At 39.5% G+C, this 19,015-nt stretch overlaps 3 protein-coding genes across 6 annotated transcripts in view; 1 reads left to right on the top strand and 2 right to left on the bottom strand.

The window, feature by feature from the left end:
- LOC117302937 overlaps positions 1-7,625 on the bottom strand; it is a 31,151-nt gene extending 23,526 nt beyond the window's left edge. Inside the window, exons 1-11 of one of the 3 annotated variants that reach the window (XM_033786934.1) lie at positions 7,544-7,620; positions 6,700-6,798; positions 6,224-6,414; positions 5,603-5,817; positions 5,010-5,189; positions 4,584-4,759; positions 4,075-4,211; positions 2,924-3,851; positions 2,542-2,673; positions 2,254-2,370; positions 1,001-1,053 (exon numbers count right to left, since the gene is read on the bottom strand). In XM_033786934.1, the coding sequence (XP_033642825.1) occupies positions 1,001-1,053; positions 2,254-2,370; positions 2,542-2,673; positions 2,924-3,851; positions 4,075-4,211; positions 4,584-4,759; positions 5,010-5,189; positions 5,603-5,817; positions 6,224-6,414; positions 6,700-6,753 (2,183 nt within the window). In that variant the 5' untranslated portion in view covers positions 6,754-6,798; positions 7,544-7,620. Of the gene's footprint in view, positions 1-1,000; positions 1,054-2,253; positions 2,371-2,541; positions 2,674-2,923; positions 3,852-4,074; positions 4,212-4,583; positions 4,760-5,009; positions 5,190-5,602; positions 5,818-6,223; positions 6,415-6,699; positions 6,901-7,543 lie in introns of those variants that run through there. The other 2 variants (XM_033786935.1, XM_033786932.1) reach the window with 2 other exon arrangements.
- LOC117302940 lies at positions 7,267-13,625 on the top strand. Its single transcript, XM_033786939.1, has 6 exons — positions 7,267-7,994; positions 8,460-8,526; positions 8,814-8,935; positions 9,171-9,265; positions 9,977-10,076; positions 13,538-13,625. The coding sequence occupies exons 1-5, from the start codon at positions 7,534-7,536 to the stop codon at positions 10,039-10,041; spliced, it is 810 nt and encodes a 269-aa protein (XP_033642830.1). The 5' UTR covers positions 7,267-7,533; the 3' UTR covers positions 10,042-10,076; positions 13,538-13,625.
- LOC117302939 lies at positions 10,686-18,559 on the bottom strand. Of its 2 annotated transcripts, none has more exons than XM_033786937.1 (7): positions 17,256-18,559; positions 14,192-14,318; positions 13,532-13,744; positions 13,303-13,367; positions 12,607-12,796; positions 11,868-12,033; positions 10,686-11,670 (listed from the first exon to the last, which is right to left on the bottom strand). In XM_033786937.1, exons 1-7 carry the CDS (start codon positions 17,274-17,276, stop codon positions 11,436-11,438), a joined length of 1,017 nt encoding a protein of 338 aa, XP_033642828.1. In that variant the 5' UTR covers positions 17,277-18,559; the 3' UTR covers positions 10,686-11,435. The 2 variants fall into 2 exon arrangements, with proteins under 2 accessions (XP_033642828.1, XP_033642829.1); XM_033786938.1 differs by lacking the exon at positions 17,256-18,559 and adding an exon at positions 14,850-15,554.
- Positions 18,560-19,015: the final 456 nt, after the last annotated feature.

Genomic DNA, 19,015 nt, shown 5'->3' on the forward strand with positions numbered 1-19,015 from the left:
GATCAGTATCCCTCGTGGTGTATATTTGTACTTGATATATTTGAAGAAACAACAATGCATATCTGTCTGCTGCCGCTACCCAGGTTGGTGTGATACTTGGCTATACAGCAGTTACAGGTTAAATGGCTTCTAATTGGCACCCTCGAACAAAGGTAAATTGACAAATGAGAAGACTGCCAACATAGGGCTAGATGGCTCAGTTGGTAGAGCGCCAGGCTTGCACAGGTCATAGGATCAAGTCAATTTGTCTTTGCTCAATCCAACATTATTTGATATTTACCAAGTAAGTTTCCTTTGTGGTTTATTACTTGATGTTATTTTATTGTGTTACAATGAATTACAGAAACAAAGATGAAATTATATAAATATGAAAAATTGTGTAAAATGGTTAACAATGTCCTTGTGATCTGCAGATGAAGCTCCGAAGGGATGTGTTTTATATTTCAAGAGTTTATAGACACAACTTCAAGAAATCTATAGGCGGATTTTATTAGAACTAGGGCGAGTTCTTCCATTTCAGAGATAGTAATTTTTATTACTGGGCCATTTTAATTTTAATTTGATCTGGAGACATCCAAGCGCTTTGCATTCTCTGGAAAAGGCGCTCCGTAAATGCCAGCTTATTATTATTATCTGTAATGGTCAGTTCACCTCTTTCAACAAAAAATTGAAGACCAAGGGAGGTCAAGGAACAAAAACCCCGAATTAAATCAGGGCAAATCCAATCCTGCAGAAACTGCATTTATTTTTACAAGAATTTTTCTATGATTAATGCACAACTTATAAGTGCTTTTTAAGCGTTAAGAGGCACTTAAGTGTAAGTTGTAAGTATAGAGATAAACCCCTTCTCTTTAATGATAAGTGTATATGTCTTACACAACACATTGCTTAATGTCCCATCTGAAGGACAAAACAATTAAGGAGTGAAGTGTTAAGCTCAAGGACAGCAATATCAAAATGTAAACAAAAAACCGAAAGTAATAAATTGCTGAGCACTTACCGCTTCTTTGGAGTTGTTGTGACAATTGCACTTGACTTTCCGTCAGTCCCCACCTGGTTCACAACAGAAAGACAAAAAGCATGCGGATAGATAAATAGATTTAGGCAGAAAATATCAAAGATATTATGTAAAAATGAAATTGATTGATTAAAACAAAAGAAGATGATTGTTACCAAAGTCTATTTCAGTTTTGTGATGTACTTATTTGCCATTAGATAGAGTCCTTTATTATGTAAGTATGAACATTGCAAGTCTATAATGTTATCTTAAATGGTGTTAAGTGTTTTTTTGTTTAATAAACCACAAGGGAAACTGACTGGGTACATTTTTAAATGATTTTGGATTGAACAAAGAAAAATTGACTAGAGCGGGATTTTATATCAGATATCAAATAATAAACCACAAGGGAAACTGACTGGGTACATTTTTTAAATGATTTTGGATTGAACAAAGAAAAATTGACTAGAGCGGGATTTGAACCAACGACCTTTGGTTTAACGTGCCGGCGCTCTACCAACTGAGCTATCTAGCCCTATGTTGGTGGTCTCCCAATTTTGTCAATATCTTTGTTCGGGGGGGTGCCTGTCAGAAGCCATTCAACCGCAAACTGTGTAGCCAGGGATCACACCCGGGTAACGATACAACCTGTTTTTTTATTTGATACTCTTTCACTGTAATGGGAGACTTTCTGGGACGATAGAGGGCAGCAGACTTACCGGGTAAATCCATTGTTCTCAGAATTATGCGCATGTTCAGAACTACGTAAACAATGGAAATTTACCCGGTATGTCTGCTGCCACCTAGCGTTGGAAAGTCTCCTATTGCTTTGTCCTTCAGATGAGATGTTAAGTCATGTGTTGTGTCATGTAAAAGAACCAAGGACACGTCATAACAGAGAAAAAGGGACTTGTCTGGATGTTTCTGACAGTGGAAACAACTAACATCCAAGTGCCTTTTATCGCTCAAAAAGGCACTTATCAATTACACATCATTCACAGAAAAAAACATTATGTATGTGTACAAATAAATGCAAGTTCTGGAGACCTTTGATTAATTATCCTGATTTGTCCGGAATTCAAGTTGTTTTCATGTTCGGTCTAGTTGGTAAGACACTGCGCTAGAATTTCAAAGGTTGGGGGTTCGAATCCCCCGGAGTTATATATGCCCGTTATTTTTTCACAGAAAGAGTATATCGTGCTAACACACAACGGTGTGGGTAAAACCAAAAGAAATATTCAACAATCCGTACTTACATTTGTTGGTGGTTTTGCTGAGTGTGGTCGTCGGCTGGTCTTGCCTGGACTTTTCCTTCCAGACAATGTTTCTGCGTCACGTCTTTTAATCGGGGCCGAGGCCGGTCTGGTAGACACCTATACAGACAAAAGCGGGATTTGAAAATTTCAATTATGAGAAAATAGCAAAACATTCAAGGGAAACATTGCCAGAGCCTAGCTGGTGCTGAAGCCCAATCTGCATAAGGCCCCTGATGTAATACAAAACTTATAAAAAGATGAGGAGTTCAGTAAAGGTACTTCTCTTACCCTCCTAGCTGTAGCAATTGCTTCGGGTTTAGCTTTCCCCTCTGCTCCCTCCCCAGGGGTTGTGCTGACATCTGTATCACCGTGTCTGTAACCCATTCTGGACTCAGGCCTCCCTGGAGAAGCTATCTTAACCTGAAGTTATAAAACAAAGAAGTTTTCCTCTTGGAATATTTGCAGAAAAGAAGAAACAATTTTCATTAATCCACGCTGAAATGCAAGTTGCTGTGACTGGTTCACAGCTTACTCGTGCTTAAAAAACTTAAAAGCAAATAAAACTGCTAAGCAATTTTATCTGCTGATCACCTTTAGTTAAATAAGGCCCTGATCAGTCCAGATCTTTGTGCAAATAAAATTTGATGGAACATGAATCTCTGAAACTTACTGAGTTTGTTGCCTTCATTGGTCTTCGAACAGCACTGTGTGTCTTTTGAGAGCTGTCCTCGTCACTTCCAGATTTCAGTTTCTTCCCTTCCGTCTCTTTCCCACTTTTTTCTTGACGATGCAGAGCAGACCGAAACGGCTCAGATGCTTGCTTGATCACTGACACCGATTTCTGCTCCATCAGTCCGCTCTCACCCAGCCGGATTGTCTTGGTCGTCAACACCGCGCCTTGTTGGGGATTACCGCTGGATGCTTCCCTCGACAACTCGTAGTAGTTCTTGCTCAGGGAGGACTGAGACACCTGTCTCACCGGTCTGACATCGTCGTTTGACTCCTCATCAGTTAACTCCATCCGAGACATCATTGTTTCAACTTCAGCTCTCCTCATATGCAATCGGGCTGGCGCTCCATCCTCTCTATGGGAATGATCCACAGTGTCGCCATACTCCACTCCAACTCTTGCAACCCTGGGTCTTGATGACTTTGGTCTGGCAGTAGCTGGTCTTGAAGATGTTCGGGATGCGATGCTTTTGTCATTCAGATCAGAGTCATTCTGGTTTCTATTTGTCACAGCACTTTGTGGTCGTCGCTTTTCAAGAGGCGGGCGGGGAATGTAAGGTTTCAAAATGTCGCGGGGTGTTATGTCGATGGTCACATTACGCTCCTCGGCTATGTGAACAGAATGTTTGCCTCTGGATTTCTCAAAGGGGTCCCTCTTTTGACCATCATCCAACTCGTTCTTTGTTTCAGTCGAGTGCGTTGGAACAATCCTGATTTGACTGTCGGTATTTAGGGGTGTAGGTTGGTCCCTATAAGGGGGTAAAATGGGACTACCTGGGGCATCGTCAAGTTGAGTTAACACTTCACTTGTGACACTTTGAAGCTCAAGATCAGGTTGTGTTCTGTTGGGAGACGACTTATTGTCAGACCTAAACAAACAAAATCAAACCGACAGATTTTACTTAATAAGTTTTCTCTTAAACTTGAAAATATCAGTGGAAATTTGTACCAGTCAAAAATTTGTCAAAAAATTGGGTGGGAAAAAGTGACAAATTGTGTGCTGATAGTCCCTTTTAAGCTTTCCTGTGCTTAGCAGAAATGGGTTGCTAGCTTTAAGAAATAACGATTTGAAGAGGAGTTTGGGGTTTTAACCTGTCTAGATCGCTCCAGTTCTCCTGTTCATCAGCATCATCCTCTTCTTCCTCACTATCTTCACCCATGCCAGGTATTGTCATAGACAACCTTACAGGTTCAGGGGTGGGGCGTCTCAGAAGCTGCGGAACTCCTGGCTATAAATTAAAAATTAAATACGTTTATGACAGAATTACAGGATTAGTATATTAGAATTGACCAAAAATAAAAAAAATAAATACAAAAAAAAATGCTCTAAATCAATACGCATACTTTTCCGGTTATCACTGAAATGTAACTTAGCAAATTACAGGCCTGAGTGCATCTCGTTCAAAAGGACAAGAGCACCAAGGCAGTTTCTCCTTGGTAAAGGGCAAACTATGAGGAAATTGTAAACTTCTACTGGAGAATTCCAAGGGCACCTGCAAGAGGCAATTAATTACCAGGGGCATGGAGGCAATTGCCTAGTTACCTCCGTGAAGTATTAGGCCTACAATTGACTCACTGTTCAAAATTTCAACAAAGCAAACCTGATTAACGAAGATTTCTCTATAGGGGGACTCCTGCCTTGCGTTGTCTCCACCCTCTGATGCCATGCCCTCTCCTTCAAGGTATGCCTCCTCATCATCTGGATTAGGTGAGCCCCGTGGCACAGGGGGAGGAGCAATCAGTGATGGATGGTCCCCAAATGCAGCAGAGAGTCTGGCTGTACAGAGGTCAAAACAAAAACAAGTTGGTTTTTCGTTTTACATACTTCTCTTAAACTGAATGGTACGGCCATCATTTATGGATGTTTCCCTCCATCCTACAATCTGGACTGTTTTAGAGGATCATTTCCTGCCTCCAGCTCTACTGAGTTATTTTCATGTTTAATCATTTTCTTCTTGTAGCCCCTTTACCTAGAGCGGTTTTGTTTGGGGCAAACTTGCAAAATAATAATAAAATAAAACCTTTACCAAGATCAAGTTTTCCTGGACTAGGTTGATTTCTGATGAATTCTTCCAGAGTGCTCTCCACGTCCATCTTGCTGAGATCCTCCACACCAAGCATCAGCTCAGCCAGGGCTGTCCCTGTCGTTTGTCTCGATCCTCTGCCACTCGGCGGTCTACTCTTAGGGTCATACTTAGCTCCTTTTACTGTAAACCCCAAAATAAAACATTATACAAGTCATAATATAATAACTAGTTCTCTTATATAGCGCAGTTGACAATAACCATACCAATGCGCTTTACATTAGTGCCCTGGTCATTGGGTCAATACCATTCCTTTAGTCTTTCTCATCTCCCTGGGGAGTATACAACCAAGCTGTTGTGGCGCTCAGAAGGCTTTTTAGTTGCACAAGTCCCCCAGGCTCAAGGCAGAGTCACACTGCAGTGATAAAGATCATGACGCAAAGAGAACGCATTCTTTTGGTTGAAATGCTCCACGCAGAATACGCACACGCTCATTCAACCAATAATGCGTTCTCTTTGAGTTGTGATCGTTATCATTTTTTTTATAGCTGGAGTGTGACTGGGCCTTAAGCCTTGAAGCTCACATATGTTCTTACCGTTTATAAATGCATTCAGCCTGCGCTGTGATGAGTCACCGGTATCTTTACCACTCTCAGTAGCAGATGGCCTCCTCTGATTTCGCTGATGGGTTGGACTGGGTGGTACCTTATGCCCACTCAAGGGGCGACGGGGGCCCTGGTTGCTAGTCTGACGAGTGCTTTGACGTTCCCCTTGTTGCTTTATGAGTTCAGGGATGGAGGCATTGCTACCCCTGGTGATACAAATGCAGGATATAATTGGAATTGATGAAAATGACTTCATTCTTTAACATACCCGACATCAAATGTTAGTTGCGTGTACAAAAAGAAAATTTCCACAAAGCATGGGGAAATAAAGACCCTGTTGACAATGCATTTTTATAAATGTGTCATTACTGAGTAAAAATAGGCCAAAAAACTAAAATAGGGCAAAAAACTAAAATAGGGCAAAAAACTAAAATCTGCAGAACAGGTTTTGATTTAAAATGTACATTAGTAATTATGCGCTCCACTATCTGTTATGCCTGTAGATTCAAGACATGGACACTCACTGCAGTTGGTGCACTGTGCAACTTTTAAAGTTGAGCGGACAAGTCCTAAACTCACAGCCCACAAGTTTTGTCAAGTAATTTTTATTACCAAGCTGTTGCTGTGGCAAGATGTGACTTGGTAGCTAGAGGTGGTGCTGTATCCAACTCAGTGTACACTTTACGGCTGGAACTTCCGGAAGATGGGCGCAGAATTTTTGATGAGGTTGGCGTCATGTCGTACACATTCGCTTGGAGCCTTTCCAGCCTTGACAGAGAAACACTTCTCGGGCCCAACCAGTCCTTGGAAAATGGTTTTATTAAAGATGCACAACAATCAATTAAATTAAATAATTAGAAATGCAAACAAATGTTGAGAAAAGACTGAGGAGTGAAACCTTTATAAAGAAGGCTTAATATTATCCGTTATATAGCCAAAATTTTATTTTCCCAATTACAACAATAACAAATGAACTGTATTCTGATTAAATAGTCATACTACATTATACAATAACAATGTTTAGGCACCCAATGTTTATACAAAATTACAAACAAGGTTTAATTTAATTTAATTATTTAAAAACTTACCCGCGTAGCAAACTGCTGAATTCGATCATACTTTTGAGCTAGGGCATCTTCCATTGTGGCCCACTTTTACAGGTTACAACAGACACTTCAAAAACATACCTAGTTAATCATTTGCACATTTGTAAAATAAAATAAAAACATTTGGAATTGACGTTTTCATACATGTCAGACGAACTCAAAAAGTGTAACTGAGCTGCAGTGTTTGTGCCAGAGGTATTTATAAAGTGTAAGAACTTATGGCAAAGCCCTCCAAGTTACTGCAAATTAAGTTTCCTGCAGTTGAACTTAACCCCAGTTTTAGCTAATAATGTATTTAGAGCGGTCGAATTATGACGAGAAATAAATATTATTGCAAAAACTATTTCCTGCAAATAAAACTAGTAATGTTGTTAGTCTAAAAGGCAAAAATAGTTCTTATAAAAAGCTGACCTAAACAAATTTACACAAACTTGAAGGGCTCGCGTCTGTAGAAACCTATTCCACAACCAACCTCGTCCTCAAGCTCTTATAGCCATAGTTTTACAACTTCGTGTGCCATTTCCTCGCTGTACACGGTGAGAGGGAACGATACAGCGTGCTGCCCAGAAGAACGATGTTGACCCAGGTGCTTGACAGACAAATCTTTTTAGCGCACAACTAGGCTATACAACTTCAAAGACGTATCATTGTCCCTTTAGAGAGCCAATGAAGTTTCTTTGTGACGCCCAATTGGTTGGGGAAGTTTACAGCATGTAAACAGTGTGTTATAACATTGCGGGAAATTTGTATGTGATCTTAAAAAAAAACTAACCATACGAAATCAACAAAAGCAAAGTTTTTAAAGATTTTCTAGTGATGTCCTCACCAACACAGGTAAATACAACTGATACTCCCACGACTAAACGACGTTTTCTTGGAGCTGCAAGAAGAAAAAGACCAACTTCCTCAGTGCCATTTTCACCTCAACAGGGAACAGAGCAAAAGTTTCTCACGAGCGACATTGACAACCTAGACTCGCGTCAGTCGACAGAGGACAAGCAGCAAACCCAAACCACCGATTCTTGCCTATCAATAAACGACTCAACTGTTCAACATGGTGCTCAGAAAAGAACTTTGGAAGGTGATTCATTCAATGAGACTGTAGAGAAATCCTCAGTTTTGATTACTCCAGTTCGCAGAGGGGCGAATGGTAGGAAAGGACTCGTTTCACAAAATGACAACTCTACTCCTAGTCTTAGGCTGAAATGTCTTGGGGAGACAGCCACATCTTCTCTGTCCTCATCTTGTCTGGATGACCAAGCAACACCCGTTCAACGGTAATAACTATACGCCTCTCTTAATACTTATGCATGACGTCATAATTCTAATACCCAAAATGAGGCTTCGGGCGCACGTTACCCGTCACTTGCAGTGGCTGTGCCCATCGTCTCGTTTTGAGTTAGCATTGTGACGTACCGTATTAAGAGAGGCGTATATTGCAACTATTAACTAAAACTCATGAATGAAAGTCCTGTACGGTAATAGTGTATATTTTGGCTTGTGATTTAATTAACGTCAGTTGTAACCCTCCTGTTGTTGACTCACCATATCACTGATCAGTGACCATGCTCACTGCCGACGGGTTACGTTATCGCAAATAAACTGGCTTTGCGTTGCCAGTGGCAATGCCATATGGACAAATTTCCAAATCAAAACATCATCAATGTTTTAAACTTAACTTTTAAAATTAGTTTTTAAAAGGGGGCGTGTCATTTTTTTAAATGTAATTATCTTTTTCCTAGGCTTCCAGTTAGAAACTCACTCAGTGGCTCTGCAAGGAAAAGATTCCGTCATGACTTCAAATCACCGGTAAGTTTTACTGTAGTGTGTCAAGAATGTAGAACCAGTCTGACTGAGACTGCCCAAGGGGTGCCTTGCTGATCCACCCCTTGGCCCCCCCCCCCACCCTTCCCAGCAAGCAATCAACTCTCTATACATCTGCACCCACACCTAACATTAAACATTTTGCAGTAGAAAGACAGCTTTTTAACTTAAAAGGGGAGATTATTGATGTCTAAGGCAGATGGGCCTTTGAAATATTTGCAACTCCACATTCAAAGTATTTCTTGTCAAAACCATTTCTTTTTCAATTGCAGATGAGAAGCAACCAGGGCTCTTCACCGAAACCAGCGGAACAACCCGACAGGGCTAAAAGTATCGAAAGCTTGCAGCAAACCTTGGAAGAGATAAAGACAGAAATTGCATCCTTACGAAACGAGTAAGATGAGTTCAAGTATGACTAGTGTCACTGTGAGCCACACAAGACAGTTCTCTAAAGAACAAACTCTACCTGGCAAGTGGACACACACAATATATAATGATATCTCACCGTGCAAAAAAATCCCATTACACTGGACTAGTTTCTCTTTGATGATTTATGCAAAAAGAATATTATTGGTTTTGTCTTGACATTGGTTTGCAACGTTTAGCCAACAATTTTTTTGTCCACCAAGGGGTTTTTGCGAGGATGAGCTCCGGACACACATCACTAAGATGCATGAATACAATGAGCTTAAAGACACTGGTCAGATGATACTTGGAAAGATAGGTGAGTAGAGTGAAAAATATGTGTAGACGTACCTTGGTATAATGTATGCATGATGTCATAACCCATGACACCCACAGCAATTGCCATGGTGCTATGTGCTCTCGCTATGATGCAAGGTTCCTGTAGAAATTGCTGGGAAGTTCAAGGCCATGTAGAAGTCAAAAGGAGACTGCACATTGTCCCCTCTCTGGGCGCAGTGCCTACATAGCTGTGTGTTTTCATTGTTTCATCAGCGTTTTAACTCTAAGATGGCGTCAGGCTGACATCAATGCACAGTGGCCATTCTCTTCTCTTTAAGTAACATCTTCCAGCATCGAAACATCAACTTACCAAAAGATTGATTGAAAAACACTTTTCTTGAAGTATTTACCCCAGGCCTGATGCTTCATTTTTGAAAGGGCAAAGGCACTAAGGCGGTTTCTCCCCTATAAAGGGTAGCTCTTTGAGGATATTTCTAAAATTTGTATTAGAACATTTCAAGGGATACCCAGGCCATGATCATCAGGGGCAATAGAGGAGTTTGCCTCCATTGCGTCCATGAAGTATTGGGCCCAGGACTGTATGCCTAGTGTAAGGGCACCAAAGGCATTTTCTCCTTAGTGAAGGGCACCCTATGAGGAAATTGTAGATTTCTACACGAGCATTCAAGGGCACCAAGGCAATGTCTCACTCTTTCCAAGTTTCAAACCTCAGTTTGTCTCGTACTTGCAGCCATGATAGATGGAGTAACTACCAAAGATCTTTATGAGAGGTTTGGTCTGGAGCTAAACGACTGATGGAATCTTCAATTTAAAAGAGCAAGTAAAGTCCGGTAGGTACCCTAAATAAAACAATATTATTAAAGCCCCATCCACTAGAATGTCCCATTGTTTTGGAGCAAGGCTCGGTATTTTATTCACTCCCTCTACTAGGTACAGGCCTGTATGCTTTGTTTTTAAAAGGGCAAGGGCACCAAGACATTTTCTCCTTAGTAAAGGGCACCCTATGAGGAAATTGTAAATTTCTACTGAAGCATTTTAAGGGCACCAAGGCAATGACCGGGGGCATAGAGTCAAGCGCCTTCGTTGCTTCCATAGAGCAGGCCTGAAGTTACCTCAGAGTCGCACTGCTATGGTTCGTATCGAGTGGATTTCTTCTGTTAGTTCAGCTGGTATTGTGTGGAAACTCCTTGGCTTGTGAACTGTGGGGATTTTTGTGTGGCAAGAGTCAGTTGGACAGGAGGCTAGTGGACTTAGTTTCCACAGCCACTGTGAGGTTTTGTGGCAAGAGTCAGTTGGACACTGTACCAATAGTGGTTTGTGTGCTGTGGACTTGTGGACTTAGTCTCCACGGTGTGGAATTTCGTGGTAAGAGTTAGTTGGGTTGGACAGTGCACCGATAGAAACAGGATTAAGATAAAGTGAGTTTAAAAAACACAAAATCACTTTCAAAGGCTTTTATTGTATAATATTTGTTCATGATTTTAATAGTACATCAACACAAACTTAAAAACTAAAACAAACTTTACCTTGTTGAACTGCAAAAGTCTAGTGTTGTATTTCTACAACCAGAATCCTGATAATATTCCGATACTAGGTTTTTTGATAGCTTATCACAAGAGTACAATAAATTGAAGAAACTGAAATGATCACAGGCAAACTTTGATTGCATTTATTCCTCCAAATTCAAATGCTTTGCCTAAAAATATACTTGATGAATAGTCTCTAAAAGTTTTTAACTTCACTACTTTCTGACGTTAGGATTTTACAAATCCCTGAAAAATACGATATAAAATTTATTCATAGTATCTGTAAAACAGAGTTATTGATTATAAAAGTATCAATTTTTCCCCCTTTTTTTAGGCATCAAGGTTTTCCCAAAGTCATTTTTAAACATTTATTTAAATATTTAGATATATTTCACTTAACAAAAGCAAATCCACGAAGGAAAATTAAAGATTGTACAAATTATTATGTTACATTTTTGATGTTTCAATTTTTATGATGACTGAGCTTCTATAGCGATAATCCATTTTGTTGTTCAGTCAGGTCAACCTGTATCTACTGTATTTGTGGGAAAATTTTATATAATTTGATGTCAGGAAATTGTGTCTGACTTGAATTCCTGTGGGAGTGAAGATTTCACTTAAACTTGTCTTTCTAAATCTAATCCCATAGTCTAATCCCGTAATCTAATCCCATTCTGGATGGATGGTAAAGTGTCTTGGGATTGGTCGATGGGGGCGTGTAAACAGCGCAATGGTGTTTGAGACAGGTCCGTTGTGCTTGAACACAGGGAGGTGGTGCCAGGTCTGGAACTCGTCTTTGTGGCTCCGTGTGTAGGGTGTGAGGAGTTGGATTCGGCGTTCGTTGTGACTCGGCTGTTTGCAACCTTTGTTGAGTGTCACAGAGGCAACAGGTTTCCCCCTGAAATTAGAAAACGAGACGCAGGTTTAGTCAGATGTAGTCTTGAAAAGTCTTTTTACTGCCTGCACCATGTGTACATAAAAGTGTTTGTAGATATTCAAAAAACTCCCCTACACGTACAGGACTAAAATATTTGAAAAACTGTTGTGCAGATTTGGACTGTGCAGTAAGTCTGCATAGGATTTTTCAGTGCTTACTTTTTGAGGGCATCCATGACGTCTTGCAGTTTGCTTCCATCACAAATCTTGCAAGTACCCTGTCCTTTGCCGTCGGTGTGGAGCTGGTGACTTGAAATGATCTCTTTAGCTCCCATCAACTTGCTGCCAGCGAGGGAACCGAAAAACTCAATGGCCACCTCGCGATCTTTAAAGAATAAGTATTAAAGAAAAAAAGATTTAGATCTTCTGGAAGTCAATTTGGAAATTAATTCTGAACACCTTTCACAAATTGTACATGTGACATGGTATTTTGGCTGGTAACCTTTCATTCTGGTAAGCAAAAATATTTTTTACTGAGTAACTTTTATCTTGTTCACATACACAGCAGTAGAAAATAATGGTCTTACTTAATTTTTTTTGTTTTGTTTTTTTATACAAAATCTCATTTCAGATACAAAAAGTACCAGGGGCCGATTTCACAAAGCAATAAAATTCATCGCAAGACAAATTTTCAGTATCACCATAGAGATTTGTATTGTGACATCACACTTTACTTAGCAACTACGATTGATTTGAAGTTATGATCAATTTGAGACCTTTGTGAAATCGGCCCCAGGCATGGAATGGCATGAAGACATTGACCTCATTTTCTCATGGTCTTGGCCTTCGTGCCCCGTCAAAATATTCCGGGTTTTTTAAGATCGTCAAATAAAAATGTCCTTAATACAAAATTGAAATTGCCCTGCTCCCTTTAAAGATGTAATTTGAGGTCTGTTACCTCGCTCGTTAGCTGTGGACAGCCATTTCTCCACAGCCTTCTTGGAATCAGGTTGAAGCGCCCTGTTGAGGGTCCTGTCTATATCGGCAGCCTGCATGGCATTGTTGATAATCTTGGTCTGGCTCATACCGGCTGTCTTGAGCCAGTCCTGAGCGGCAGGCATGGCTCTGGGCTTCAAGTTACGAGACATCTAGAAAAGAAGCCAAACAATTAGTTCATTATGCAGGGATGACATATTTCAGAGATTTTTTTTCTGAATTCAGCTTGAAGAAGACAGCCAGCCCTAATTTTTTCAAAACATTTTCCATTCCTTCTTTTTGGTCTACTTTCCAAAGATTTAACCAAAAAAAGAGGTTGAACAATAAACCATATATTTTGTGTTGTGCCATCTTGTTTTCCAACGATTCAGCACAGAGACCATTTTTGTTACTATGGCTTAGGGGATCCAGCATAGGGAACATTGGTCTGTCCGAAGTCCTGCTCCGAAAAGGAGAATGTTTTCATCATTACTGATGGAGCCCAAGCCTGACCCCAAGCCGAGGCCTGAGCACAAGCCATGGTTTCAAGAACAGCCTATGTAACCAAATGGAAGGTGAACAAGTCTGATACCATTTTAGTATAATGAGAGTTTTGCAATCATTATTGCCATTTGAGAAGGGGAACAAGACTAAAAGAGAAAGAGGGTCTATGCAGTACCTGGGACTTGATGTCAGTGCCACCTTGATGAGACTGTGAGAAAGGCATGGCAGGCAACTTTGGAGCTGTTTTAAAGAAACGAAACAAAGAACTCATTAGTGAACAATTCAGGAAGTGGATGGCAAAAATGTAAATTTACGGAATATTGTCTTATCAATTAAACTGTTACGGTATGTTATTATAAAGATTGTCATCATGATCATCTGGGTTTTTTTCTTGTTTAACTCACCTCCAGGAGTCGCCACCTTCCTGATTCCACCTATGGACGCTGCCTTCAGTTCCTCATCAATGATGTCCTTTTCCCTGGATTGTTTGAACATCCCGTACGGCGGCACGTGATGGGTGGTTGAGGTCCTATGGGACCTTCGAGATGGCAGGAGCTTGTGGTCCATCTCACGGAGTTTGCCCACTTCCTTCAAGACATTGTTGCTGGGGCTGGCATCTGTAAGATATTTTGAATATGTGTTCATGATCCAACCTTTTGTTCTCATGTTTTGTTTACAAAATGATCACCTCGAATAACAGATTGATCCTGTATGGGTTTTAAGGCATTGCATGGTGAGCATGCGATAACACCATCTGTAATGTCTACTTTCCTTTGGTTTTTCTCATTATTTTTTGTTTTTGGCCAATGAGTAGATTTCGAAGTTGGAAGACTTGTTCCTGAAACTAACTGTCCTGTTTATTAAGGCCTACCTGGGGGAGGGGAGGGGTAGGAAATCAAGGGGAACTACTTATTTTGCTAAGTCAATAATCGGGACACCAAGGATTGGGGCAAAACCAAAAATACAATGTGTTACTTTTTAAGTACAAAAGCCTATTCAAACATTTCTTGGCTAAATTCTGTACTAAGGTCTAAAAATATAAGTATGTTTTTGGATTTACACACATTTCCGATTGCCGTTAATGTCCTCGTAGAAGCGCTGCTTGCTGTCCAGTAGTAGCCGCTCTTTCTGCTGCTTATAAGAAGGCTCATCCACAATAAGACGAGTTGGAACCTTCCAGTTCATGAACATCTGCAAGGAAAAAAGAAATACAGTTCTATTTGCATATATTTAACTTAACCAATCCCAGGGGTTTGAAGCGAGCAAGGCATGTTGGAAAAAAATGGCACCCTGAGAGACACCCTCTGGCAACGAGATTGACGAATGGATTATTCTAGGGTGTGTAGGCCTTCACTTTGCTTTTGAAGGAGCATGGCAGTTTCCCTCTGTTATAGTAGCACTTTATTGAGGAAAATGTAAGTTTGTAATGGAACTTTGCAAAGGGCATCACAGCAAAAGCATATGGCACCATGTCAATTGCAATGGGTTTTAATTGGAGGCCCTGGTCTGAGAAGAATACGAGACTGAGGAACTATGGTGGCAGCCGACACACCAAGTAAACATCCAACTATGGTGGCAGCCGACACACCAAGTAAACATCCAACTATTTATGTAGTACTGAGCATGTACAGATTTCCAAGACAATAGATTTCCAAGTCTATAGATGGGATTACTTAGTCTGCTACCACCTAGTGTCCCCAACAGTCGCCAAGCGCATCATACTTTAGAAAGGAGTTTACTCTTTACACAGGTGTGTGCATAAAGCTTCCATCAAAGTTCCATCAACTGAACAGAATATCAGTAAATAAATCTTGTATTTAAAGAAGAGAGTAAGGTCAACAGATTTTAAGTTGTTTGTGGTGCTTCTAACAGTCTTATGTAATCCCCCAACCTCTCTGAGTAAACCTAACAAAGACTGGATAAGACTGGTTTATACATCCAGTACAAGGAATTTGCTTTTATTGGTCAACAAAGACGGCAAATCCATTGGGAATGAGGTGGCCATGATGAAGCTGCTGTACTGCTGGCTATACAGAGAAAGTATAAACATAAGATTAATAATTATAAGAAAGTTTAAAAAACTTCTAGAAGTTCCAATCAGTATTTTGAGGCGCATGGTGAGTTATTAATGCAGTCCACTATCGTTCAGGACGATTGGACTTGCCAACTTACTTCTTTATAACAATAATGCTATAAAAAGACACCCAAAAAATCCAGAAACGAAAAGCAGTTATTTGGATTCGGAACTTCATAATGTACTCTTTATAAGCAGAACCCACAGTGTTCTTGATGATGAGAGCCAACTGTGTTAGGTTCGAGGAGGAACGCAATGTGTATTTATCTACTTTGTTGTGTACCAATTATTGATCCACCGCCCAGTACTTAAGCAGCATACAGCATCAGAGTCCAGCATTCTCCAGAAGACGATCAGAGCATACTGATCGAAACGTCGAGTTAATCCAACGGTTCTTTTCAGAACCACCCCAACTCATTGAGATATTGTTATTACATGGTGTTACCGCAAACTGTTCTATATTGTACCAATTATTGTTAATTTATCAGACATACATGTCGATCTCCTCCATTATCTATAAACTCAACGATTCAATTCATGTGCTTATCTTTCTATCGGAACTATTGTCAAAGTCAAGGAAAAATTCATTTGAAGATCTTAGAAACCAGCAAAATTTGTCTCATATTTCAGAACTAAGAATGATGCATGATTGTGCATAAAATAAGACCCTGATAAGAAGCTAATTGTGTTGTCTCCACCATCCGAAACTCGGCCGCTGAAAATAAAATTATGCAATTTTTGTTTTAACCCTCACAATGTGGCTGCTGTGCAGGTGACCGCACCACAACCAGTGCTTTCCGATAAGTTTCAGTACATTTAAACAACATTCTTTAAAATGTAACAATTAAAACTCAATTCTTGTTGAAGTTTTGTGAACTTTTTAAACATCACATTATTATAAGAGCAATCTGTCCTGTAAGCTAAAGTAGTCCCAGCCAATTTTTCTATACTAACTCCCGCCTAGGTAGTGGTAAAAAGCAGGACAGTTATTTTCAGAACTGAGAAGTCTCCCGAAACAATCCGATAAATCTACTCCGCGGTAGTAGAAGATAATTCAATAAACAAATTCGGACTACTGAAATTAATGAACTAGTTATAAACGACATTTGGCACCTCGTTAAGTGCACAATTACAGTTTAATTTCTATAGGTTTCTCCTAAAGGCGTGGAACATGTTATAACTTCGTCAAGAAACACACTAATTACATTGCCCGACATACAACAAATAATATTGTGTCCATATTTCAGATAATTCTCCCGATAAAAGAACTTATAACTTCTTCAAAGAAACACACTTATTACATTGCCTGGCATACAACAAATGGTATTGTGTCCATATTTCAGATAATTTTTCAGTTTAAAGAACTTATAACTTCGTCAAAGACCACTAATTACATTGCCTGGCATACAACAAATGATATTGTGTCCATATTTCGGATAATTTTTCCCGATAAAAGAGGGAAAACCTCAACAGAAATTATAGGACCCGGTTACTCCACTCCTTTTGATGTCATTTAACAGGGACAGTGGTCTCCGAATCAAATTATGACCACGGAGGGGGAGGTAGAAATTCTATATTTCTACCTCCATGATATGACAAAGTTCAATCTGATTAAAACTTGGCCAGTTACAATAATGTAATTTGCAATCATGATTCGGCCCTTTGAAGAAAAAGTAGAGCAAGGGCTGGCCTACAATATGTACATTTTGATCGGGTGTTATATCTTTCCCATGCGATGAAAAAAACATTGCTGACTGTTCTGATTGTGTTTTTGCTCTCAGAATAAAAAAATAAATTAAAACAATCTGAAATAAGACTATTAAAGTTGGAGGAATAACCCCCCATTTTTCTCTAATTTTGCTCAATGATTGTGTCCAAATAAAATTGTCGTAACATAAACGCATAAAAGGAGTTCGCGGAATGCGAACACAATCCTTATTGTCGAGTGACACTGTTTTTTTTTATAAACGGGCCTATCTTGGACCAGCAGAGTTACGGAGTAAAGCAAGAAGTGGTAATAATATATCCATTTATAAATAAATTAAAGTACCTACCGCATCGGCCGTCACTGCCATAATTGGTCTTCAGTCAAAAAGATGTCTTCAAAAGATAAAATTGCCCAAAATGTTCTCTACATTCTGAGCATAAAGTTAAAGTTTTCTCCACTCCCATGTGTTGAATGTTGACAAGATTTTGTAAACTACAACTCTGTACAATTGAATAGGAACACAATGCATCAGACACGTTATAGGGTGTATGCAGGGGTGCATAGTGGGTCCCCGTTGCTAAGGGTACGGCGTGCTGATGGCCCCCACAGGGTCGTGTGAAGGGCATAATTGGAGCGGGTCACCCACCGCAGTTAATACAGGTACCTAATTGACAGAAAGTTCGATCGCGGGCGATTCCTGGTTTTGTATGAGTGACACTCCAACCACAATGGAATTGTCAACAGAGCGACAAAAGCAATCCGGCTGAGCTTGTTCAACATGGGATCGAGTAAATCCGCTTCAGTTTTGATTGGCAATGTGATTAATCCGGTATAAACAATCATGTTGCATATGCGCATAATTTATGCTCTATCAAGATTAGTAAAATAAAATGTGGTTTAATTGATAAAATAAAATGGTGATAGAACTTTATAATACTTTGTTAATCTCTGTAATGTACTTTTGCCCCCATTGTTTTGTTCTTTTTCCATCGCCTTTGTTTAGAGTACCGTCTGGGCAATTAATTTGTGTTATTGTTACTCACAGATCAAGCTCTGGCAAATTTACAGTATAGCCCGTGATATTTCAAATCGATTTCGTTTCAAACTTGTTTAACCAAGCCGCCCCAAGTTTTATAGATCTAATGAACCAAGATCAAATTAATGTGTTAACGTCAGTACTTTTCGATGGCTTCCACATGCTTAAACAAACACATTTTAAATGGTGTTTGAAGCTTTGCAAGGTGTGATAATAAGAGTAACTATAAATATAAATTATTACTAATAAACTTGCGGATACAGTACAACCATGGGTACAAAATCTCATTTCAAGGAGTGGAGACAAGCAGAGTATACTGTTCGAAACGTCGAGACCAAACCGGCTCTTTTCAGAGCCACCACTCCTTCAAAAGAGATTTTTCCCATGGTTGTACCCGCAAGTTGACTATTCATATTTATATTTATAGCTACTCTTAAACACATTTTACTTTGGAATGAAATGACGGTATTGGCCAGAAGCGTATGTTTGTTATCTACTCCTTTTTCGCTAGTGTTATGTTATGTGTTTTTTTTTAATAAAAACTTAATTTCGAATTGCCTTTATTTCTGTTTATCCACCCAGACACCCATACTTTCTGGGGGGGGGGGGGTAAGTAAACATTGACAATTATGTTTTTAAACAATAACATCTGTCCAAAAAAAATTCAAATAAAAAAACAATTATTATTCAATTCTGATTTGTTTTTATTTTATTTTTTTGATTGAAAAACTAATTTCTTCCGGCGAAAGCTGTGAGATAAATTTTAGCTATTGAATTCAACATCTAGCCCAATACCCCAATTGTTGTGATTTTTATTTCTTTAGTTTCGTATAATAATGTGTCACTGTTGCACACACCTTTGCTTCGTCATCAATCCCGACGTATAAACTAATTCAAAGTCTATGTGTTATTATTTTGGGTAATTTTATAATGCAAGGGGAAAAAGGCGTTTACATTCAGTCTCTAAACTTATGAAACGCGACATACGTACATTCATCGCAATCAAGCAACCGTTTATCAAAGTAAATTTTCCAATTACCCGTAAAAATGGTAACACCGATGCATAAGCC

Source organism: Asterias rubens, chromosome 19, assembly GCF_902459465.1.
Source record: "Asterias rubens chromosome 19, eAstRub1.3, whole genome shotgun sequence".
Taxonomy (NCBI): Eukaryota; Metazoa; Echinodermata; class Asteroidea; order Forcipulatida; family Asteriidae; genus Asterias; species Asterias rubens.